The sequence below is a fragment of the Fundulus heteroclitus genome, chromosome 16, assembly GCF_011125445.2.
Source record: "Fundulus heteroclitus isolate FHET01 chromosome 16, MU-UCD_Fhet_4.1, whole genome shotgun sequence".
Lineage (NCBI taxonomy): Eukaryota > Metazoa > Chordata > Actinopteri > Cyprinodontiformes > Fundulidae > Fundulus > Fundulus heteroclitus.
The window spans coordinates 28,299,413-28,325,685 of record NC_046376.1 but is presented as its reverse complement, the minus strand read 5'-3'; the positions used below and the strand labels follow the sequence as shown (position 1 = coordinate 28,325,685).

At 42.6% G+C, this 26,273-nt stretch overlaps 1 protein-coding gene across 3 annotated transcripts; it reads right to left on the bottom strand.

Moving 5' to 3' along the window:
* Positions 1-2,385: 2,385 nt before the first annotated feature.
* LOC105938047 (transmembrane protein 184B) lies at positions 2,386-25,428 on the bottom strand. Of its 3 annotated transcripts, XM_012879655.3 has the most exons (10): positions 25,013-25,428; positions 20,805-21,038; positions 17,884-18,049; positions 12,660-12,750; positions 12,445-12,520; positions 10,309-10,400; positions 9,978-10,147; positions 8,726-8,920; positions 7,917-7,943; positions 2,386-5,344 (listed from the first exon to the last, which is right to left on the bottom strand). In XM_012879655.3, the coding sequence occupies exons 2-10, from the start codon at positions 21,036-21,038 to the stop codon at positions 5,115-5,117; spliced, it is 1,281 nt and encodes a 426-aa protein (XP_012735109.1). In that variant the 5' UTR covers positions 25,013-25,428; the 3' UTR covers positions 2,386-5,114. The 3 variants fall into 3 exon arrangements, with proteins under 3 accessions (XP_012735109.1, XP_012735110.1, XP_036004249.1); XM_012879656.3 differs by lacking the exon at positions 7,917-7,943; XM_036148356.1 differs by lacking the exon at positions 20,805-21,038.
* Between the last annotated feature and the right edge of the window lie 845 nt (positions 25,429-26,273).

Genomic DNA, 26,273 nt, shown 5'->3' with positions numbered 1-26,273 from the left:
ATGTATAAAGCCAGAAATAAACAGCTACCAGACAGCATACACAAATGTTTTGTTACCAGAAAGGGAGGCTATAATTACAGGGATAACCTTATATGTACGTTACACATTAATTTATTTGTTTGTTTATGGACTTTGGAGTTATATGGATTCATAACTGCAATCAACTAGTTTGTTTTTATATATATATATATATATATATATATATATATATATATATATATATATATATATATATATATATATAAAGATGAAGATCACGTCTCATAGTCACTATATTATACATACATAATTATTTATACGTAGTGTTTGTATGTGTTCAACTTATCATTTTGCTGGATTTTCTGAAATAAATCATTTATTCATTCATAGTAAGTGATGTGTTTTTCAATTAGTCAATATTTACGAAAATGACTGCTAGCAACTTATCTTGGGTTTCAGGGTGTCAATTTCACAACCAAATCTTGACTAATGGTGCTTCTTTCCTGCTTTTAGGTTTTGTCTTTTGTTTGTTTTTTAATTTATTTGTTTTTCTTATCTTTTTTTTGCTTGTCTACTCATTTCTTTGCTATCCATTGTATTCAGTATACTTACATGTATTATGATTTTTTTAGACTTCAAAAATGAGCTTTCTCAGTTATTTATACCCATTTAAAAATAAAAAAGAACAAGATGAACACAAGAAGAAGGAATAGACAAAATTAGGACATGATGGTAGGAAAGAAGGATGAAAGGACAGAAGGAAGGAAATGAAATGAAATAAGAAAGGACAAGCACAAGGAGGAATAGAGGGAAGGACCCAACGACAGACAGAAAGAAGTAAACAAGGAAGCATGGAATTGAAGTTGGACTCAGTAAAGAAATGAGAAAATTAAAAAAGAATGACACCAACATGGAAAGAATGAAGACAACAGTGAAAAGGGTAAAGAGAGTTGGAACTACAGAGGAAAGGACACAAAGAAGGATATTATACATGGAAAGGTACAAAAATTACATAGGAAAAACTAGAAAAGGGTAGCTACTGAGGTATGAGGACTGGGGGATGAGGGAGGAAGGGATGAGAGATGGAAGGACACATGGAGAAAGAAGTAAGGACGGTTTATTAGACTCTGAGAAAGTCTGGGAAGTGTGATAGTTTTTGATACTCCATTTTTTTTCTCTCCACACCTGTTTTGATCAGATCACTCTTCCTAGTAACCTCCACACGCGTCCATAAAACCCCAGAGCTGGGCCAGGTCTGGAGACTGACCAGCTGCGTGCGCCAGACGTTGTTTGAACAACCGTAGCATTAAATCTGCTCTGAGCCCTGGAGATAATGTAAAACCATACCTACCAGACTACGGCTCTTTGGGCCCTCCATGGTTACTCGTAAAATCTCTGTCTGAAAATGCTGAACAACATGTTGGTATAAAAAAATATAACCAAGGCAGGTTTTTCCATGGATCAACTGCATTGCCTTCACAACAGAATGACACTAAAAGTACTTTTCTTGTCATTAGGTGGAAAACTTATGTGTTGTTTTACAGACCTTTCCACAATATCTATTTCCTATTGAAGAAGGTGTATCCATCCCCCTTTTTATACAAATATGTTTATGCGTTTTTTTATTTAAAACCGAAATGGAAATAAAATGACAGTTCTTTAAAAAAAAAAAAAAAGACAACAAATTTCCCATAGTAGATGTTTATCAAAAATGATGTCCAAAGGTCAAGTATGGTCATGTAACATCTGCAGCTCTAAGCAAGTTTTATTGAGGCGGACTGACGGTAAAACTGGCTCTATGGATTGTTAAGGATGCAGACCCCTGTACTAGACGCTCAGCTGCTGTCATGGTGGCAGAACAGCGAAAAAGGATTGAAACGCTAGATGAGGCTAACAGTCTACCAATATTTGGTTTCAGGCTACATTTGAGGCTCTCATTTTAGCCGACACTACAGTGTTTAGTGGAGCTCTGATGTCATTAAATACAAACAATCAACCAGTGAGCAAGAGCTGCTGTGATTGGCTCGATGACTTAAAAACCCCGCCGCCCATGTGATTGAAATCTCTATCATGTCAACCTGGAAGACATCCAAGTTTTTTCAAAATTATTATTTGTGTAATAATCTGAGTTTCTGAGAAACTGAATTTTGCATTTCTTTGGCTATAAGCCATGATCATCAAAATTGACAGAAAAAAGTTCTTACATCACTTACAGATCTATATTTGGCTATTACAGGAGATTGAATTTTTGAAAGAAAGAAAAAAACTTCCTACTTTTTGAGATTTGTCTGTATCTTCTTGTACACTCTGTTGTTTAAAGTAAAATGTGCAGTAAAATGTCGGTATGGTGTCACAAAATGTTGAAATGATTATGTCTACAGCTGAAAACAAACCTTGGCAAAAACGTAGTTTTCCCCATATTTCCTTTATTTGCTTTCCAACACCAACTGAAGTCAACGTAGCATCAAAACAAATAACCAATATACATATTAAAAAGTATACAACTAAAAACGGCAGGATATACAAAATTAAAAACCAATGCTGAAATATTCAAACAGAGCAGTCCACTGACCCGATGCCGTACACATTCATCCCCTACAAGCATCCCACAGTGCTTCATTTAACTCTATTTACACAACTCACAAAGCTTCCAGCGATGTGACGGACTTTATACATAATATCAAAACGGTTTTATATTGTTTTAAATCAAGATACTAAAGCCAGAATAAAACAATAACTGAGGGCTGAAGTTTGGGTCGTGAATTAGACTTTTTCGAACTGCTGTAGCAAGCGCTGAAGAGTTGCTAGCAGGACACACAGACGATGCAGATCATAGTTTGAAGAAATATATCAGCCGCCAAAGAGTGCAAAACTACTGGAATAGAAACAATATTCTGTGGAATAAAAGATTAGAAAAGAAGAAGAATAGCGATGTCTTGAACATATTGTGAGAGCAGATTGTATCAGAATCTGCTCTCACAGAGTCAAAATGCTGTATCGTCAGTTTATTTTGACACTTGGAGATATTTTATCTCAACGGGAAATTTCAGAGGACAGCCTAATGTTTCTTAAGATGTATCAGTCTCGACACATACAGCTACAGTCCATTTTGAACTCTCTTTTTTTTTTTTTTACTGAAGTGGTAGGCTAACGCTAGCATCTTTGCTCTCTGTTTTGATATGACTCATTGATAATTGGGTATAAAACACATTCTCGCTCTGGCCCTAGTCAATTATTCTGAAGAAACCCTGCAGAAAAAGTTCTCCCCATGCTTCGTGTAGGGCTTTGCTATGAACAGCATAACATTTAATGACTGCCGTCTCAGCTGCTCTTGGCGCGGCTCTCTTCTACCCCGTCGCTGTCTGGGGTACAAGGTCACTTTACAATAACGCAACGTGGGGGGCAACAATCAAATCAGTCTCTCTTTCACCGTGAACACTGGAGAGGGTAATAACCCCACTTGAATTTTGAAGGAAAAACCTCTGCTTCATTAGATTAAGAAAAAAAAAAAAAAACATCTGTCCACGTGAGTATCGGCTGTGATTTTTTAACAGTCAAGAAAACTGTGACAGAAACACAATCACGACAAGCAGTGGGAGTTGGGTTTAGTCAGAGACTCAGACATAAGTGAAAAATATGATGCTTTGGGTCGGATCAGGACGTCCCTAATCAATCGTAAGGTTCTCATCCTACTGACACACTAGTTTCCACCTTTACTGAATCCATTCATTCATATGAGCTGTACTCTGAGGTGCCTCGTTTTTGCCTATCAACTTAAACCGATATGTAAAATATGTGATTGAAGAAGCGAGAAGATATACATTCAGAGGCATGAAAGACACCAGCAAGTAACGGCTGAAATGTAAAGGTTTATAACGATTTCCATTATGTCTTAGAGAAAGGTCATTAAAGCCAGCAGAGGACAGCAAAGACAACAGAAATCACAATTTGTTTTGCTTTGATACAATCTTCAACACATTCTTTTTTTTTCAACAAAACATTAAAATGCACGTACTGTCAGGAATACTAATCCCCTTACGGTTAAAAGTCTTCCTTTACCCAAAGGATCATAGTGTTAAATCTGAAATCTACTACAGTAGAAATGCCGTTACATGTCAGAACCAGCAGGGGCAGGCCTGGTCTGCGCAGAGCATCGCAGTCAATGCCGTCAATTATAAGATTACAGACTCCAGCATATCACAGCTGGGCCAGCTCAGCAGGAAGCGCTGCTTCTTGGGTAATCTGTAATCTGCGTGGGCGCCGTCCTTCCGCTCGTCCCCCCCACCCCGCCCACGCTAAAAAAGCAAAACAATCTCTCCTACAGCTGTTCTGTGAGGCCCGAACAGACGAGAAGCCGGAGGGAGTCACGCTGACCGCAGGGTTCACCTCTGCCGCTTTTTCACAAACAATCCTACAATAACAACAAAGTACAGAGTTTTTCCATAATATAGCTGACACACGTTGACCCGATATAGCTGACACACGTTTCTCAAACAGTGTGTTAACGAGTTGTACACACAGCATAACATATATAAAATTATTTATAATTAAAAAAAAAAAATAAAACACCCAAAGCCAGCCCATCAAAGCTCAGCTCCGTACCTTTCACTATAAAGCAACTCTATGCTTCGAAATCATCTCAGAGTTCTCTTTTTTTTTGGCAATGTTTTAATAAGTAAAAAAAAAAAAGAAGGAAGAAAGCCACATATTTTAAAGGAAGATGGCACTTATTTTCTCTGGCTTATCTTTTCTGCTCTACCATCTAGAGTGCATCACCCAGATGCTATGAGGAGGCACGGTTATTTGCACTAATCCATCTTCTGGATGCAGATGTTTAGCTGGTCTCTGTAACAGCAGCAGCCCCAGCTGCTGCGTGACATCAACACAAATAACTTGACCTTTAAAAGATTCTGACGGTGCTCTCCTCCCTCGCTCTGCAGCACCTCCTCGCTCCCTAGGCTCACCCTTTATGCTCGCTCACACCTCTGTCTGATCACCAGCCGCTGCCGTCGGTCCCCCGTTAGCCTGATAACCTGAGCTCTCTTTCTTATTCAAATTAAAACTAACGGCACGTTTAATGTTAAGGCCTAAATGAAAGATCCGATCCGTGTCAGCCGCAGAGGGGGCCGCCGGTCTCAGAACTCGTCGTCGGAGCTCAGCAGGAGGGTTTTCTCGTTGTCGCCCCGGGTGCTGACGTTGCTGTGGCTGCGGGACAGGGACGGCCCGCCCCCCCGCTCCAGCGTGGACTGCTGGGTGTACTGCTGGTAGGCCGGGGAGAAATTGTGGATGGCGTCCTGGACCATGTCGCCGGGGTTCATGGTTTCCTTAAGGCTGCTGGAGATGCTCTTCATCGGAGCGCAGCGACCTGGAGGCGGGGCGGCAAGGTTGGAAAGTTAATAATGACCCGACACTGGGAGACACGACTCTGGGAGGGGGGGAGGGGGGAGGCTGATGGGTGACGAAAACTGCTTTTTAATCAAAACCAACGGGAATGGTCTCACTAAATAATATTTCAAATAGTGCAAAAGGATAAATAAAACAGGTTTCTTTTTTTTCTTCCTTTTTTTCCTTTCTTTTTTCCTTTTTTTCTTCCTTTTTTTCTTCTTTTTTTCCTTTCTTTTTTTCTTTTTTTTCTCTCTTTTTTTCTCTTTTCTTTTTTTTCTTTTTTTTTCCTTTTTTTCTTTTTTTTCTTTTTCATACAAAAAGGAAAAAAAGGGAAAAAAAGGGGTAAAAAATGGAAAAAAAGAAAAAAAAGAAGAAAAAAAATGGAAAAAGGAAAAAAATAAATAAAACAGGTTTCAAGTCATGAATCAGTATACGAAGACCAACACAAGATCTCCGTGACAGCTGATCCACTCCTTTTAATCCGAAAGTCCGGAGCAGAAATACAAGGGAAACACGATTGCTGCCACTAACATTAGACCCTTTCAGGTCATACTTTGTCTGTGATTACATGTATTCTTTATGTCTCACTCTGTCGACACAGAATGAGGGATCTAAAGTTGTCCCACCTCTGATCCACCTCAGGAGGCAGTTATAGGGCCATAATGTGGCTCCAATGGGACATGGTGATGCGGTACAGAGCAAATACAGCAAACTTCTGGTCCTACAAGGTCCTTCTAATGTAAGACATTTGATTCTGGTTCATTCTGACAGCCTGCGTTACTACTGGAGCTGTGTGTTAATGTGTAGAGTTGAGGAAGCCCTTTCTATCAACACTACCTGATTTCAATCATGCTTAATCGTGGGTCAATGCCGATATCTAAATCAATCCCTTTTAAATCACATCAACAAATATTTCTATGTTACATCAAGATGCTACAGTTTATGCTCTTATGTTTAGACAATGGATTTGATAAAATTGAGATTATTTTAGTCTAATACCAGATCAAACTCCTGGCTAACAGAAGGTGTGGTCATATGGATCATTCTTTTAGAAAATGGGGACTATTTGGATTTTTAATAATATATAAAGGATATGAATTATTTTCATTCCTCTGGATAAAGCTGATGCCTTATATCTAATATCTTTGTGTTTTAATATGCAACACCGTGTTTGTTTTTCATTTTGTGGTATATAAGTGTCAAAGCTGGCTGCTAAGAAGAATTCTGAGAAACAACATTGTTTATTTGGAGGTGAATTAATCACTTAATTCAATTGACAAATTAGTTGATCGATCAGTCCAGGGTCCAGCAAACGTTACCATCCAACGATCCATCTCAGCCCACCTGAATACAGTTTGGTTGGACGCGTAAAAGTTGCCTGACCCTCCGAGAAAAAAATAACGTCAGCGTTTTAGAGCAGGGGTGTCAAACTCATTTCTATATTGAGCCACTTTGGCATCATGACGTCATTAAACGGGCCGGTTGCATGTGTATAGATGATACTTTTGATTTCATTACTTCATTTCAGTTCACATACAAATAGAAAAAAATGCACAGTAACATAAAAATAGCCCCTTTAGGCTCAGCTTATACAGTCTATCTGTAAAAACGTTGGTATTGGGGGGAGTTACACTTTAAACTCGGCATACTGCATCACTTTTTCTCTTTTTGGACATTTCTAGGTTGTTTTAATGTGTTGGGGAAAAACTGACATCTAGTGGCAGGATGCTGTAACTACACAGTTAAAAATAGTTTTAGACAATTTTTTCAATTTAAAAAGGACATATGCCTCTACTTTATGACACAGCATGCTTTTTTTGGCTCTTGAGGGCCGGATAAATTGCCTTGAAGGGCCGTATTGGGCCCGCGGGCCTTGAATTTGACACGTGTTTTAGAAATAACTCCTACGGGAAACTTGTTTTGCTTTTGTTTCCCATAATTCAACAAACACCTTTTATTACCACTTTTACGCTTTAAAATAACAAGAAAACATAAAATTTTATCAAAAGCAAATGAACACATTTTCTTTAAAAGCATGTCAATGGTTATGGAAAATGATAGAGAAAATAAAACCGTCAATCACGACCTGATGACAAAAAAAATAACTTCAGACAATTAAACTACGCATTATTGTCACATGGTGGAAATTCTCAGGAAATATTGCATGAAAACATTTAAAATGTGCTAAAACAAGAATTTTCATTACTTTTATATTTAAAACCCTCATGATGAGCAGAGGATAAATACATTAAGCTCATAACGTCAGATTTTTGTTTTTCAAGAGATTTAGTCTGCAGGAAGATGTTTGTTACAGAGTGAAATGAGCTGATAAAAACACAGACTAAACTACATTTTGCAAATTGAAATGAAACAGCAATAAGGGGGAGGGATCAATGAAAACACATTTCAAATGGTAAAATAATATCAGAGAACATTCACATGAAACACAGAGAGGCCTTTAAAGTAATGAATCACAGAGCACATTTAAACCAGCCTCTTGACATACGATACTGGGAGGGGTGAAGACGACACGGAGCCAACGTCAGACCTACCGTATTGTCCGTAGTTTGGAAATGAGCCTTTGAGCGCAGCAGAACGAGGAGGAGAGAAAGAGAAGGAACAAAAGAGTCAGGAGGAAAACAAAGGTAGCGCAAACAGAAGGAGAAAGGACAGCGACCATCAATGGTTCGTTGCCGTATGGACAGGAATCAAAGTGAAGAAGGGGAGGGACGAGCAAAGAGAGGTCATAGCGCCGCAGCGCACTCACACTGCATCAGGAAAACTGGGAATCACTGGCGAAGGCTGTTAGGGCTGGGCCTTTATCGTCTCATTTTATCGTTACCGTGGAAATTGCTTATCATGATAAGAATTTGGGTTTATCTCTGCAACGATAAATTCCCATTAATAATGTCTGAAAACCCCAAAAGCTGACAGTACTGTCAGGATTCTAACTTTAGCCATTTTCTCCACTGTTTGTTTCTTCAAAAACAAAGTGAAATGCCATTATTGTATGCAGTTTAAATTTTTATGCAACTTGTGTCCTGATGAAACATATTTCAATTTTGTTTTAATACATGCTACATTACTAAATGTGCCTTTTGAGGACAGTATTTGCATTTATAGGGCGACAATTGACATGAAGCCACAGTTACCTAAACAGACAGAAATAAGCTGGTAATAGCCTTTTATCATCACTTTTATCATTACCACAATACAGTATATATCCAGTGTTAAAATGTAAAGTCCGTTTCCCCCACCTCTAAAGGCTATTTTCCCATCCATCCACATATTCCAGCTGTTTTAAGATCAACACACACACCTCTGAACCCAAGAGACGAATCCTCCCACAGGCGCCACCTACCATAAGAGTCCAGCCTTTTGTCCATGTAGACCTTGTAGGTGAAAGCGTGGCGCAGAGCCACAGCGGCGAAGAACATCTCGATGCAGATGATGAAGTTCTGGTAGCCGGCTGCGACCGTTCCTTCCCCCACGGAGAAGTCGGCGGAGTTGATTTGAGGAATGGCGCCGCATTTCTCCAGGATGGCCAGCAGCATCCCTGCGTCACATCGTCATGCAGAAAAAGCAGTCAGTTCCAGGTGTGGTTCTTTCAACTAGAACGCGACACCGGAACAAAAAAAAGACTTTTCCGTGATCAATACTTGCAAAACAGCTGACCCGCAGTTGGACTCAGAAGTTTACATACACTCATCAAGGGCATACGTCTATTTTAACCCATTTTCCTCCCAAAGGGAAATATTTAGACTGACTAAAACTGCAATGAGTTCCAATCGGGTCAACAAGTTCGGATTTACAGTGGAATTTCTCTAATCAGTTTAGTGTCAAAAACATAAAATAATGCTTGAATGTTCCAAAAAAAGGTAAAAAACAAAGCAACTGGACTTGTTTTCCGGACTTGAAACAGAAAGAGTACGAGGCCAAACCGAATATGACGTTCATGCCCACGACGTGTGTGTGTGTGTGTGTAAACGTCTGATTACCACTGAATCCCTTTAAACACGTGATCCATGAACGGATGATGGAAGCTGACGCCAGCTCCAGCTTAATGAACATTTCTCATGGCCTCTGGCCAAACTCAGAACGCGTCACTGGGTTGTTTTTCCTCTTTGTGCTGCTCCTTTCAATTCACCCGTTAAAAGAATAATAAATGTTTTAGTCTGTGTTAGGAGGCTTTAAATAATGCAGAAAATGAACCAGATTTATACCTTGACCTAAATCAGTCTCCCAGGCGTGCTGCGTTTGTCTTCAACCACAATCATGATCAACATTTTCTGTTTTTTTCCCCTTCTTTTCTTTTTTTTTTTTTTTTTTTTTTTAGAAAAAAGAAAATAATAAAAATAAAAAAAAATCAACCAAAATTTGGTGACATGTCTAAATATTGAAATAAATGTGTAAATTAACGGAAAAAAGTGATTAAATCAATATTAAGAGAGCTAACTTTAATTGAAAAATAGGAATGTACAGATATGAATCTGATATTTTCATCGCTTATACAACACATAACTAATATTTATCCATGTCACAAATATATTATAGATTTTTCCAAACCCTTTTGACTGTAAAAAAAAAAAAAAAAAAGCGTGTGGCGTTCTTACCCTGCCAGAACGAGAGAAAGATGACCGACTTCACCATGAAGAACTTGAGCACGGGGTTGTAAGGGACGAGCAGCTCGCGCGTGGCAAAGTAGAAGAGGAAGAGCGCGTAGAGCGACAGACTCACAGAGATGTTGTAGATGATGGTGACGTACAGGTAGCCACTGGCCACACTGGAGAGCACAAAGACAGGGAAGGAAAAGTCATCAGGAAATATGTGCATGAGGTCGACCCGAGGCTACCCAGTGGTCAGCTTGGTTTAGTTTGTCAAGTTTCAGTTCACCAAACACTTTGAGTGCTTCGGTGTGCAGAGTAAGCTGCGGCTGTCTCTTACTTGAAGTCTCCATCTTTGTATTTGCCGAAGGCCTGAAGAATGACAGTGATCACCGCCATCAGAGGTTTGACCACACAGAACTGAAGAGTGGCCTGAGGATGAGGAGATGACGGTTACAGGGGTGGGGAGCAACAGGGTAGTGCAAGTAGGCTTATTTATTAGAGATGCACAGAGAAGCGTGAGTGGTGACCGGCTGGCCAGAAGCTCTAAAATCCCATATTTCCCCAGTCTGTGAATGCCACATGTGTAAGATGTAAGAACTAGAAGGTGGGGGTAACAACAACACCCTTCTGGTAGCTGTTGATGAGGTAGGAATACTCATGGTTAGCTATTTCCAGTTTGATTTAGGGGCTTAGAATAAAGTCAGAGGAAACACAGGGATGTAAGCAGCTTTTTAAAAGGAAAACATTTTCTATAGTAGGGGTGGGCGATATATCGAATATACTCGATGTATCTCGAGTTTTCCTCGGCGCGATATTGAAAATGGCTTTATCGCGACCATCGCGTGCAAATTTTCACGGCAAGATTGAGCCGCTGTATTTAATTCACTGTGAGTTTAGTTTCTCCCACATTCTGTGAACGCATCATTCGTTCCGCCTCCAAGCCAGAAAGCGCTCTGGCGCAAACGCACAACAACGTACCCGTGCGATTACTTACATTGACGTAGACAGCGAGAACCATGGCGACAGCGCGGCGTTTCAGGCAGTGGTTTGGATTTCACAAAAAGGATGTCGAACAAAACGCGGTAATTTGCAAAACATGCCGTAACACCATTGCCACAAAAGGTAGCAGTAGCACAAATTTGTTCCACCTAAAACGTCATCCAGTGCAACTCTTGTAAACTCCGCGTGTCGACCCCCCCCTCCCCCCCAACACCGAAGGAAACTTCAATTAAACCAGCCGTAAAACTGTTGAAACTGGCGTCTTCTTTTGCTAAATCCTATATGACAGAAGAAAAAAAACGTTTGTTTAAAATTTCCCAGCACCTAAAGAGCAACGGAAATATTTTTGAGATGCTCTGAACATGTAGCTGTGACTGGTCAGTTGATTTTATAGTCACAATACAAGCTTCTGTTTTTGGGATTGTCACATTTTTATTATACAGATTTTATATGTCTTAAGCACAAAAAAGCACCTTTTATTTCAGGTTTATTTTGTGTCAGATTTTTCCTTGGTGTCCCTTTTGGCCGCTGGGATGTTCTGTTTTTTAAGGTCCAGTGTTGATCACGAAAGAGCTCTAATGTAACAATATTGTAATTTGTGAAACGCTTCTATGTGCAGCTGTGGTTAAAAAATGTCTAAAATATAACATTTTAAATTAATTTTTATTTTGCAATAAATTTTTCAAACAAAAAAAAAATTTGACACGTTAATATGAGATATGCCAATGCAACTTTAGGCACTATTTGGCTAAAAACATCTGTTATTCAAGGTTATTTGAACATATTGTGATATATATCGTGTATCGCGATATAGCCCAAAGATATCGTGATATTAGATTTTCTTCATATCACCCACCCCTACTCTATACTCATGTCAGCATCCATCCAGGCTGCAAGGACAGAGAGCTAGACTCGAGTAGCTGCTTCTCTCACTTTGTGCCTTTGCAGGTTTGGCAAACGCTGGAGGGGCCGTGTGCACGAGGGCGACAAGTCATACGAACCGACCTGGAGCCGTCGTGAGAAGATACCAGGAATGCTGAGCATGTTATGTTTTTCATGTTGTTTTCTTTTGCTCTTTTAAACGTTTAAGCTGTGTGGAACCACCTGGACGTGGAGCTGTGAACAGCCTTTTCAAAATGTCAGAGTCATTATCCATCCATCCCGCTGTCCATTCTCCACTATTATATAAAATTAAGATTCAAAATGTCCTGTCACGCAGATGGAGACATCGCCTTTGCAACCTAAATAAAATCATTAAAGCACGTGACTAGGAATATATTTTATGTGCAGTTAATTACGTCTCTTTAGGAGAAACTGGTAGTGGCCATCTTTAATCGGTGCACCTTTCATATAAACAAACTGCGGCAAAACCCTGAGCGTCACACTGTACGTTGCATTAAAACAAACTCTAATAGGTCGTCACAAAGCTGAAATTCATCTGTATGCAGCGAGAAGAAGCAAAAGCTATTTCTACCTGTTTGCAAAACCTGAGGAAACCAATGGAGTAGGCCTTCCCCCACAGACAGCAGGTCCCGTACATGCAGCTGGACCTGCAGGAAGGTACGGGGGAACGCAGGCTGAGTTGACAAATCTAGAAAAATCTGCATGTAAAACACGTGAAGCAAGCGATTGCAGCAGAAAGAGCAAAAAGGGAAGCGGAAAGCTGCGCCGGCAGCCACTGAAACTTACTCGATGGGTTTCCCTCTGATTTCAGCCATGATGGCGCTTTCTCCTCCGAGATATTCATAACACAAACTCAGGAAGTTGTAGATGACAAATGCTGGAAAAAGGGGAGGAATAAAGAAAAAAATGAACACTTTGTTAATAAGAGATGAATAACACATCGCTTCTCAACTACATGAAGCACACAGTCCTCAATGTTTCATTTTATATCCGGGTTTAATTCTTTAACAACTGTGTATCGGGGATGATTTTATAACAAATTCCTTGAAACACGCAGATGTAACGCGGCTACAACAGACGTACTGATCAATTATGAAATCTTCGCAGCTCCGTTTTGCTGATTCGGCCAGATTCGGGCAGAGAGCTGAATCCCCCCCCCCCCCCCCCCCAACACCCATCTGCTGGCTGCGTCTGACCATCGCAGTAATGTGCCTGCTGGCTCAGCATGGTGAGAGGGAACCTCTGGGAACAGACAGACTCCCGGTGTAGCTTGTGTTCGTGGAACGCTGCCACGCGATGGAGGGCGGGACGCTGATGTCAGACGTCGGGTCGTTCGGCCGCCGCGTCGTGTTCCTGCTTGGTACGAGCCCGTCTTTTGTAGCACTTTGTGCTCAACGTCAAGTTTTTTTTACCGCAACCAATGTTAGATGGGAGTAATTAGACCAAGGATCATCAACCTTTTTGAAACTGAGAGCTACTTCGTCGGTACCGTGTCATACGAAGAGCTCCACGCTCACCTTAACTTTACGTCATTTGTCATGTTTAAATCTATGTAAACACAAGCGTGAATAAAAAGGAAGAGCAACTAAATAAAATAGCATTTTAATTGCAGCTCACTGGAGGGTTGTGCTATTCTTTAGAACAGGCTACACCGCCCCTAAAGCCACCGCCTGAACTTCGCCACATTGAGGCATGCTGCCACATCTCTCATATAGAGCATGATGCTCCCACCACCATGTTCCAGAGTGGGGATGGTGTGTCCCGGCTTGATGTGCAGCTTTCGTGTGCATGCCACACTTTTTAGATTTCTGATTTGAGAAAACCTTGTATCACTTTCTCCCACGTCATGGTTCTGCACTAGCTGCCCCACCCCCGCATCTCTCTCGCGGTTTCACCACAAGCGTCGACCAAACAGGAAATGAACCGACAGTAACAAAGCAGCGTGTGCCTTAAAGGGCACTGTTGGTATCACTTCTCCTGCATCACGGAGCCTGTGGGTTTCTCACAACCTGTAACACCTAAATTCCTCGGTTAGAACAACAAACTACGGAGAGAACGAGCACCACTAGCGCCCGGTGGAGTAAGCAATGAATAACCAAATATTCAAATTCAAGACTCAACCAAACATCATCGAAGACTCCCAGCCTTGGGAATCTGGGCACATTTAAGACTTTTTAAGGCCTATCACTACCAGGATTAAAAGTAAGACTTTTTAAGGCCGCTCAGTCACCCTGTATGGGGTTCGAAGTAAAGAGCGACTTAGAAATGAGGCCGTTTAAAAACCTGCAGCCGACTGGCAACCATTATGCTGCTTAAATAACCATGTCTGCTCTTCCTGTTTAAACATTCCCCAATGTGGGGCGATAAAGGAATTCTTATCTTAACATTTAGATAGTTGCATATTTACACCGTGGCTGCTAACGAAAGAAAAAAAAAAAAAAAAAGCTAACATGAACATCCAGTTTTAGGTTCTGGTCTGTCGTTCATCGGTCCTTTTGCTGAACAGCGCAGATAAACACGGAGGCCGGGCCCGTCGATGGCAGTAATCGCTGCCGCTGAGCGAGCAGACTGTTTCTCATCTGCTGGCCCAGGTGGAGCCTACAGATGCCAGATCTCCTCCGCCTGCACTCTTGCTTTTTATTTTACTGTCCAAAGTGGCAGAGCGTAAATCTGTAGCATAGTGAAAACACTCGCCAGAGCGCAGTCAGCAGCAGCAGCAGCAGCAGCAGCACAGTGCTGGCTTTGTTAGCGTTGCGTAATCGCAGATGCTGAGCTTTTCCCTCTGAAGTGAACTCACGCCCTGTAGCTTGACGGAAAAAACACTGTCGATGCAAACTTCTAGGAGAACAGACCCAAGAATCATAACTTCAATAGCGCGTAAAACGACCCACAAACAGCCGATTGATTAAAACTCTTGTGATAATTACATTATGAAAAACTTTGCCGTGCACATTCACGAAGGAGAGTGTAAAGGTTGCTTATAAGGAAACTAAACGGCAGCTTTGCTGATCTGCACTGTCCTTCATACTGCTTGGACGTGTCTTTTTCAGCCGGGCCAAACGTCGTCCTTTCTTGGTTTGACGATTTTCTGACGCCAAGATCGCCGCAAGATCTCAATTCTGCCCTTGCAGTTACAGCTTAAAAGGCCAAAACACTGTTTAAAGCTGTTTGAAATAAAACCTCATCAGGGGAGGGGTCCTGGAGAGGCCCGCTCCAAAGGCTGCAGCTGAAGTTTCTTGGAAAGCTTTATGGCGAGTTGCAGGATCTGCTTTGCATCACAGCTCAGTTCCTGCGCCTCCATTAAGCCGTAAGTATACACTTTGACAGATTCACCAAAACCCATGGTTCTAAAACAGCTTCGCACAACGAGCACTATAGCCAGGAAGCACCTGGATATCCCTGCCGCTGTGCAGGAATCCGATGGGAAAGCTTCATCTCAAGACCTGTGCACATTTACTGGAAGGCGCGCGTTGTCTCTGGCAGTTAGTTCATCGAGCAACGCAGCATAACGAGCAAAGTGACGTCACTTCAGCACCACAGGTTAAAACGCTGATCCGCATGTGAGGGAAAACGTTGCCCTGCAAAACTATCCAGAACCCTCGAACGCCGACGCCCTCGGCCACGCTACAACCACATACTGGAAGAGGAAGGGAAAAAGATCTAGGGTTTTCAACACTTCTTACACCAAAGTTTGGCTTGAGTTTGTATCAAACCCACGTAGTCTATTACCCCTGAACAAAAGCCAGTAGCAGGTAGGTCTGGGTTAGGCTATAGCATAACATCCATCCCTTATCTGACAGCAACAAGAGCGCAGCTGCAAATATAAGTCGTCCACCAACACTTGTAATCAGTTTCAGATTTTGTTGGAGTATGCTAGTTTGTAGAAATGCACAGTTTTTTTTTTTTTTTTGCTGTAGATTTTCCCCTGCTGTACAGTCTCCTGTTCTGTTATTTTTGCCTTTGTGTGAATCTACGTGACTCGACTTGCCTGTGACGCTCCTGCTGGTGCTCCTGGATTTCCCCACCGAAGGGGCAATAATTGAGCTTTCTATTCTTCCAAAATGAAAGCAGAGAGGCTCGCGGTAACTCTGCAGGAGCTGCAGAGATCCATGTGGGAGAATCTGTCACGCTCTTCACAAATCTGAAGAAAACCCCATGAAGTACTGGAGGCAGTGGGAGAAGGTGCGACGATCACCTGCCCTCCTCCAGCCAAGCGGCCCGCGAAATTCACACGTGTGAAAATTCAAGCTCGTACAGGTGAAGGTTCGCACCATCTGGCGACGCGACACAAGAAGGTCGAACAACGTTCAACTTTTGTCGCTTTCGTTTGGCTCTACAGCCATTTATCTGGATCAGCCGTGAGGTGCGCCCTTAAAACGATGATATTCTCCAGGCTGATTCCTTGTCTCTAACAGAGGATGAACCCGGGTGTATTTTTCTTTTGTGGAGTTGACATAAAGGCAAGATTTCAGTTATTTCCAGTAAAATCTTCCGACTCTTCGTCCTTGTCGGTCATGGACTGCTTTGAAAATATCAAAAGCCCTCCAATGAGGGATTGCTGCAAAGCCATCGACAATGCAGGCGACTCTCCCTGTGGCTCTACACTCTTTCAGGAGGAGTGAATGCTGCTTGGAGAGACTTGATACAATCTACTGGGTTTCCTTAGAGAGGAAACTGTTAAACCAATCTGTGTGATTTGATTGGATCTGACTTTTGAATGTGCCTTGAGATGACATGTTTCATGAATTAGCGCTATATAAATAACATCGAATTGAATTTCATAACCAATAAACTTTCTGGGAAGGAAGCGATCCAATGGGTTGAGTAGTCATCTGGCAATCAGAAGGTTGTGGGTTCGATTCCAGCTTCCCCTTGCCACATGTCGATGTGCCCCTGGGCAAAGCACTTAACCCCAAATTGCTTACCGAGCTACGTCTCGGTGTATGGGGAGTCTTGGCCTAGTGGTTAGAGCAGCGCGCTTGCACTCAGAGAAAGATGCAAGTACCCGGTTCGATCCCCAGCGCCTGCACTCTGGGTCCCTGAGCAAGACCCTTAACCCCAGAACACTTCTCGGGCGCCGCACATGGCAGCCCACTGCTCCCCAAGAGTGATGGGTTAAAAGCAGAGAACAAATTTTGTTGTAATGTATGTTTCAATGACAATAAAGATGATATTACTATTACTGAAACGCAGCCGTCGATGTCGTGTGTTGGGTCTTCACGGCGGTGGCATTGACAGCCATTAGTCGCTGTCGTCTGTGACTCACCGTGTGTCGAGCCCATAAGAAATGATCCGTTCAAAGTCCAGTTGAATCTGGAATCTTTCTTAGATGCTCTATATCCAGTCTCACTGACTTTGGGCTATTTTGCTTAAATGGATGGACAAAAAAACGCCCTAGACTGATAGAGAGATACCAGAAGACTTGGAGCATTAATTGCTATAGGGTTCGACAAGTAGTGACTCAAAGGGGCTGAAGATCAACACATGCCACATATTTCATGTTTTTTTATGTAAAATAATGTTGAAAACCATGAATCTGCTTCCTCCCACTTCACAACTAGGCTCGGCTTTGTGTTATTCTATCCTATGAAATCCCACACTTTGAAGTGTGCGGTTGTAATGTGGCAAAAAGTGAAAAGGTTCCGATACGTCTGCGGGGCATTAGAACAAAACTTTATGCGTAATAATCGAGCCGTGGTCTGATGGGATTTGCCGGACAAGTTATGATCAATCTGCCCAAAGGTGGGATGCTTTCTCTGGGATTTGTCCGCCGTTTCAAACAGTTGCTAGGAAACTGGTTTCCCCTCCTCTGCAATCCCAGCAGGCCTTGGAGACGTGACAACAAAGATGGCAACCTTTGTAAATGAAGACATTACAAAGGCCATCTGCCAACGGGGCTGCACATAAATCCCCGCCGTCTCGTCTCTAACCGGGGTCGAGACGCACTCTCAAACACAAAACGCCCGACTGTCACCAGCGGCCCGGAGTCAGTTTTTAGCTGTGCACTAACCTTCGTAGCAGTCTCGGACTGTGTCGAAGTACACGTAATACTCCTCATTGGTGAAGAAGAGGAGGCTGAGCCAGGAGTCGAAGGCGTAGATGGGGACGATGAAGAGGATCCTGACTATGTGTCTCTGCTCATTCGGAGAGCTGTAGTAACGGAGGTGCATGTAGATCTAAGAAGATTTGGAGAAGAAAAGCAGAGAAACAACACATTTATAGTCTGATGTTTAAACACACTTAAACATTTTATATATGCACTAACGCAGCTAGAAAATTACCACACGAAAGTAAAGGCTGTGTGGAGTGTAAACAAGAAGCAAAAGGGTTAATTGTTTAGTTGCAAACAGAGAACTGAGAGAGGGGGGGGGGGGCTGAGAACAACAGTGTGGTAACTGGGAAGACTCAATCAGTCGGAGGTATCGGGTGTCCGTCTCACTGTTTTAAAAAGCCGCCGTGGTTATCTAGCTGTTCGCGTCCACGGAGAAAACTGCGTCAACACATTCAGCCGGGGAGAAAAAACAAAAAACAAAAAAAAACATCCTGGCCCAGAAGCTAAGCCTCCATGCAGCCAAAAAGGGGCCAAGGTGCAAAGAACAGACAGAGTTTCTAAAAGCCGTGAATGAACATAGTCCTGGACCGGCTCTGCTTTCTGTGGATTTCCACTTCATATTTTCCAAACAAGCTGCCTGACACCAAACTCCAGCCTGCTGAAACCCGAGTCTAGACGGACAGTATTAACTTGCCACACTCAGATACAGAGAGAGCATGAGCCAGCAGGATGTGTGCGTGTGAACCGACGTGGGATGGAGTGGGGGGGGGGGGGGGTCAGTTTTAGGAAACCGACACCAAGCTTTCATCGCTCCTATTCAGAGCGGCAGACGGCAGGAACAACAGGGGCGATCATTCGTCAGCGGCACTCTTCTGCCCGCTTCCATCCATCCATCCATCCCCGCCCCTGTCGCACAATGTCCACACCTATTGCCTTTCCTCCGGCCTGTAAACGGACCCACACCTGGGGCGTAGCGACGAAAGGCGGGTGACGACGCGCCGAGCGAGCGCGCCCGTTCACATGCACCGTTGCTGTGTGGCCATGGGCCGCACGTGCACGAGCAGAAAACACTCACCTCCTGATTACTGATGAGGTGGTAGCCGAGCACCTGCCGCCCGAGGGACAAAAGCCTATTCTGTAGCTCGGTGTGCGAGCAGCATCAGCAAACAATGAGAAACAAATAATCCAGCCTTCAAGGTATAATAGATCAGCAGGTCACAATGGCACCCTGGAAGCCTCCCACAGCCGGGGACATGTGAACCAAATGAAAATGATCTGAAGCACTGCTAACAGTGACCAGAAAACATCTAACAGCTTCAAGCGAACAGCAGCTGAAGCTGGATCCTCGGAGATGTGCTCCACACGGTTAGCTGTATGAAACCTGCTGAGATGCAGCGGGTCCCACCAGCCTCCTTTGATCCAGGCTCTTCCTCGGGTCTTCAGGTTGACCGGCTTATGAGCTGGATCGCCAATCCACACCACGCCCAAATCTTTTTTTTTTTTTTTCTTGTCTAGTATGTCTTTCCTCATCTCTAGATTTTCCAATTTGCAGTCAAACACAGGTCCCCACGTTATGGCACGGTGCAACCACAAGCCTCAGCGTATCTAACTAGGATTTCTACGTGACAGACCAACACAATGGGGAGCACAGCCGTGATGGGGAAGGAAAGTGAGCCGTGGTTTGGGAGACTTTCTTACAAAGAAAAATCTGAAAAGTGCAGCATGAATGCTGCATTTCCTTTAGATTATTTTGCTTCCAGTGTTAACATCTACAGACAGGTTTTATGTATTTTTATTTTATTTATTTATTTTTTTTTTAAAAGAAGAGCTTCAACTTAGTCAGACTGCATGGAGAGCAACTGTAAACACAGATTTTTAAGTTTTGCCGCAGATTCTGAAATGAATTTATGTCTGGACTTTGACTAGGCCACACAGGAACATGTTTTTAACTAAGTCAGTCCATCGCAGCTCTGGCTGTGTGTTCATGGTCATTAACCCACAGAAACTCTTCTGCAGCCTCTGCCAGGTTTTTCTTCAGGATTAACCTGGGTTTCCTTCCACCCATCTGCTCATCAACTTATCCCCGTCCCATGTCCCTGCTGAAGAAGAGCATCCGCAGCTCCTCCAGAGCAATCATTGGCCCCTAGGCTCCTTCCCTGATGGATGCTCTTCAGAACAACTGGATTTATGCCGAGATCAAAAGAAAATGATTATCACGCTTTCACCACACTTATATTTGTAAAATGCTCGAAAACCACTTCCTGATTGTGCGCTGCTTGCCGTCGCCCTGTTACATAAAATCCGTCGACGTTTGTGGTTGTAGTATAGATCAGAAGTGGGATGAAAGCTTTCACAAGAGCTGGTGGGTTTTTTTTCATGTTGGGCAGCCATATTGCATAGCAGACGTCTCCAACCCTGGTCCTCAGGACCCACTGTGCTGCATGTTTTAAGGCGTTTCCCTGCCTCCACAAACCTGACCTAACTACACGGGTGATCAGCAGGCCTCTGCGGCCCTCGGTGGCTGCTGAGGACGTAATGCAATGGTCTGGTTCAGGCGTGCTGAAGCAGAGACACGTCTAAAACGTGCAGGACCAAGGATGAGGTCCCCTGACATAGAGGATCTAAGAAAGAGTTAAAAGTAAAAAAAACTCAAAAATACCACATTAATAAATTCAGTTAATTGAACTGAATCTAATCCTGTCCATCTTCCTGGTTGTGGAAGCAACGCTCTATCCCCAGGGAACAAAAGAGTTTGGGTGTGCTCAGGTGTTCAGTGCGGGTAAACATGCACACAAAGAGCGTACAAGGATTAAAGCAGAGCTTTGACAGTGACTTCACAGCGAGAAGGACGGATTTAACTCTAAATATCTGACTCCTACCTGGTGACACGTGATGAGAAGCGCTGTCCAGACGAAGAACCCGGAGATAGCCTGAGCAGTGGACGTCATGAGGAAGAACGGCTCCTCTGGCCTGACCACCGGCGCGATGGGGGCCCATGAGGAGTTGGGGCCCCGAGGGGCCACGGTGCTCGGGGAGCCTGGGGGAAGGCCATCGGGGGAGTCGCTTCCCAACCTCTCCGACAGGCGCTTGGCTCGCCACCAAAGCTGACTCATCTGTTTGAAGACAGTGGGCCCCGTCGGTAATCGTGCTTCACGTGACACAAACGATTTCTAAACCCGAGCGATTCATGCCGGAGCGGTTCAGAGTCGTGAATCCTGGGTAAAACAACATCATGTGGAAGTGCAGCTGAAAGGACCTGCACAGGCCTGTGACCTAAATCTGCAGCCAACATTCACTGATGTGTGTGTGTGTGTGAGAGAGAGACAGAGAAAGACAGAGAGAAAAAGAGAGAGAGAGAGCGAGAGAACGGGAAAAGTAGGACATCGCACAGATCTAAAATGCAGAAGGCATCGGGTGGATGTGACGTGAGATCAAGGCCGAGGGGGTGAGAGGAGATGGCACGGCGTAGGTGTGTGAAGACAGGATGGGAACGAAGAAACACACACACACACACACACACACACACACACACACACACACACACACACACACAGATATTAATGTGAAACGAGCTGAGATTGGTGTATTTCTCGGTGCCCAGGGCAGGAAGAGGTGTGCTAAAGATAGACGCCACAGAGACGTGTTTGTAAGGAGAACTGGGATCAGAAAGCAAATATGAAGCTTTGACTGGGATAGATTATTTATGGAAAAGTAACTGATATGGATTAGGTGTCTCTAATTCCCTGTTCTGACCCATAAACGCATGGATGGATGGATGGATGGATGGGATGTTTAGACAGTGGGAGAGGGACTCAATACTACAAATAAAAACATCTTTCATACTTATAAAGACTAAGAAAACGAGTCCTATTAATAGACCCCCCCCCCCCGATGGCTGGAACCAAGAGAAGTGACGTACATCACGTATTCACACGGCACCGACTGAGGCGGATGGGAAGCAAAGACGGGCCAACCTTAAAAGCCTATCACATCAAAAGCATTTAGAAGGAGCCCCAACATGGCCGCCGTCGCCGCCGTCATCGTCACGTCGCATCTCTCACCTTGACAACTACGTCAGCGTCTTGGTGCCGATTCCAGGAAGGCACTAATCTAATGGTTCACACAGAAAACTCATTTCACCATTACTCCCCAGCCCCTTCTGAGCAGCGGCTAAATATAGGCAGGCACACAGTGTGGTCATGGCTGACTCATGCTTCTTGCCTCGAGACTCAATGGGCTTGTGACAATGCAGAGGCAGGGAGCACATCCTCAGCAGATCACGTCCACCGATCAGGAGATTTCTTTTTTTTTTTTTTTGGTAAACTATTGGTTTGTAGGGTAGTGTTTCATTGTGTATTCTGGCAATGTTGTAAATTTACCGAAATAAATTTAATCAACTCCAATTAAATCACATCAATTATTCCCAATTTATGTATCAAAGGATATGGCCCAAACTTAATTGGATTTTTTTATTTTGCAGACTTAAAGCTCTAAGCACATACTGATGGTTTGTGTGTTTATAGAAAGAAAATGGGGGGAATTTTTAATTTTTTTTTAATTTGATCCATTTAACAAACGGAAAAGACACCTGGGTCATAACTTTGCCTGCAGGCTGAATTCTCGCAGCACTTGTAAGGCTAGTTCATTTATTTAGCACTTTTCAGTAACAAGACTCGCGCGTTCACACACCCAGGAGAATCTGTCTTGTCCTGCTCCCGTCTCAATCGCTCTAGCCGAAACCAGAAACGGTTCGGGCCTATCACGTCGCAGTATTACGGTTTAAGGCGGGACATACCAGGTTCGACGAAAGCAAGAGCTGCCGAGCCCACAGCCGAACCAACATAAACATGGCAGCTCAGGAGGACGCAGGCCTAGCTGCTGCTGCTATCCCAGCTGATGTGTAAGAATCCACGATTTCGTCTTTGAAGAACAGCAATTAGTGTCGGGACCAACGTGACTTGTTGTGGTTTCTCATGGCGCCTGCTGCTTACAACATTTTAATTTGATAGCGTGATTGGCTAAAACCAACCTTTGGGAGGCGGGCACTACTAGGTGTCGCTTTGCCCAGACAGATCAGAAAGTTCTGCTGAATGTCCCCCCCCACGGACTCGATGGGAGCAGACCCAGAACAGAGAGTGCTACACTTTTAAATTTGCATTCTAAAATTTATTTCATTTTACAGTAAGCTCACTTTTTATTCAAAACCTGAAGGATTTTATTTTATGGCTTTAACTTTAACGCACAAACTTGCATGGCTATTGGCTGAATTACAAACACCGCCTCCCCTTCGCAGCTTTAAACCTAAACTGTGTTTACTGTGTACCAACAAAAGACTCAATAAAACCAGTGAGTTTCGATATTCAAAACTAACAGACGATAATTTTTAAAGTTTTTTTTTTCTTCAGCTTTGGATAAGATATTTTGATACAGGAACCCCATCTAAGGAGGTCTCAAGCCAATAACAACAACAACAACAACCAGCAACTTTATACTGTGTCACAAACGACAAACTGTGTAATACAAGTTGTCCATCATGGAGAAAAACTCAAGTTGCAACAAATCTAATAATATATATATACAGGACTGTCTCAGAAAATTTTAATATTGTGACAAAGTTCTTTATTTTCTGTAATGCAATTAAAAAACATGAAATGTCATACATTCTGGAATCATTACAAATCAACTGAATTATCGCAAGTCTTTTATTGTTTTAATATCGCTGATTATGGCTTACAGCTTAGGAAACCCAAATATCCTATCTCAAAATATTAGAATATCGTGAAAAAGTATACTAGTAGGCTATTCAACTAATCACTTGAATCGTCTAATTAACTCGAAACACTGCAGGGTTTCCTGAGCCTTGAAAAACACTCAGCTTGGTTCAGTAAACTAAATCACAAGTATGGTAGTGGTTAAGAGACGACATAAGATTCTCACAGTAACTGGTGTACTGACCATGGCATTACTGTCCTTGATTGGCCTGCCAATTCCCCTGACCTGAACCCCATAGAGAATTTGTGGGGTATTGTGAAGAAGAAGCTGAAAGACACCAGAGCCAACAATGCAAGTGAGCTAAAGGCCGCTATTGAAGCATCCTGGGCATCCATAACACCTCAGCAATGCCACAGGCTGATTGCCTCCATGCCACGCCGCATTGATGCAGTAATCTGTGCAAAAGGATTCCCAACCAAGTACTGAGTGCATTAATGGACATTTTCAAATGTTTGATTTTTTTTTTGCTGTTATAATTTTTTTTTTTTACTTGGTCTGAGGAAATATTCTAATATGTTGAGATAGGATTTTTGAGTTTTCTTCAGCTGTACGCTATAATCAGCGATATTAAAACAATAAAAGGCTTGCGATATTTCAGTTGATTTGTAATGAATCCAGAATGTATGACATTTCATGTTTTTTAATTGCATTACAGAAAATAAAGAACTTTATCACAATATTTTAGTTTTCTGAGACAGTCCTGTATATATATATATATATATATATATATATATATATATATATATATATATATATATCACGAGAGTTGACTAACAACCAGGGAAATAACTAATAACTGATGTGCTTCTAATCTGGTGGTGGATCCATGAAGCACAAACAACACCAGCCTGCAGCTCCCAGAGGGCCACAGGAGCAGCTCATCAATCCTGCTAACGGTATCCTAGGATAGCTTTCAGAACACGGATTGGACTTTGACCTCTATCGAACCAGCCGAGGTCTTCATTCACAAAGGCATCAAGCTGCTGTCAGCGTCAGCTGGGGGTGGATATCATTATTTAATAGCAGGAAACTGGAAGCGTGATCACACTTCCATATATATATATATATATATATATATATATATATATATATATATATATATATATATATATATATATATATATATATATATATATAGATAGATAGATAGATAGATAGATAGATAGATTAGATAGAGCAAATAAAACAGTGACATCTGCCCTAACGCTGGTGATTTTGATGACCTGTTGAGAGGCTGAAGCAGCGGAGAGATAAACCAAAGCAAAGTGAAGGATATTCCCAGCTGAGTGTCTCCGTCCTGCTGCTGTGAGCTTACCTCCTTTGCAGATGTTTGGATCCAAGCATCGGTTTAGGTCATCGTCAACCTTTGAGGAGTCCAAAGGAAAGTTAAAGGGCTACAGGCTAAAAAACCGAGCAGACACCGAGCCACGTATGTAATCACTGCATTATTGTCGGAACACCGGAAACTTCTCCCTCCTCTTCCCCATAAAAGCTGGGAAGCGTCGCTCGCTCGGCGGCTGCTCCGCTTGCTGCTGCTGGCTCGTAGCAAAGCCCTTCCCCGCTCTGAGAGCCGCACTTCACTGGAAGGGAGAGCCGAGAAAAACGCTCAAATAAGAGACCCTTCGCAAAAAGACCAGCGAAAAGAAAGAGGTGTTATTCTAGGACTAGTCCAAAGCGGAGGGACCGCACACCGTTACGTCGCCCACATCACAGACGCTAGCTGGAGCTGCGCTGCGAGAGCGCATGCGCACCACGGTCGATTACGCTCTACCTCAACGCCACTCCTTCAACTTCAACAGGGCCTAAAGAATCTGCCATTGTTTTCGATGCTATTCCTGCAGGTTTGAAATTTCTTTTATCAACATCAGGGAGTGCCAATGTCCAGATTTCCAGAAATATTTATTGGTAATTCAGATCCGTTCCTTAGTATTAAAACTGGAAATAAACATATTAGAGAAATAATCCGGAGGAATACTGTTAAACCTGCCTCAATCTTTTTTTGGAACAATCTTTATTCAGATATTGATTGGGAACAAACATGGTTGTTGCCAAGAAAGTTTTTTTGTTTCAGATAAAGTACAGGAAGTGTCCTTTAAAATTCTACACAGGAGTTATCCTGTAAATTCAGTATTGAACAAATATATTCCAAATATTGATCCTCTTTGTTCCTTCTGTCACATCGAACAAGAAACATTAACCCACCTTTTTTGGGAATGTTTTTAGCAGTTTTTGGTGTGACTTCAATCTTTTTAACAGAAAATGTAATATACTTATTCCATTGAATGTTAAACATGCTTTCTTTGGTATTTCCAATAACAGTATATCTGGGAAAGAATATATTACAAATGTTCTTATTTTGTTAGCTAAGTTCCACATGCATATCTGTAAATTTGCTAAGAACAAACCCAACCTCACTGTTTTTAGAGCTTATGCAAGATGCTTTTTGGACTCTTTAAAAATGTGCACCAACTCTAAAGCTATGAAACGTCTAACCCTAGGTGATGAAGTTAATTTGTAATCTGTTATTTTTTTCTCTCTCATGGAATCCTGTGGATTTGTTACCCCTGCACCTTGAG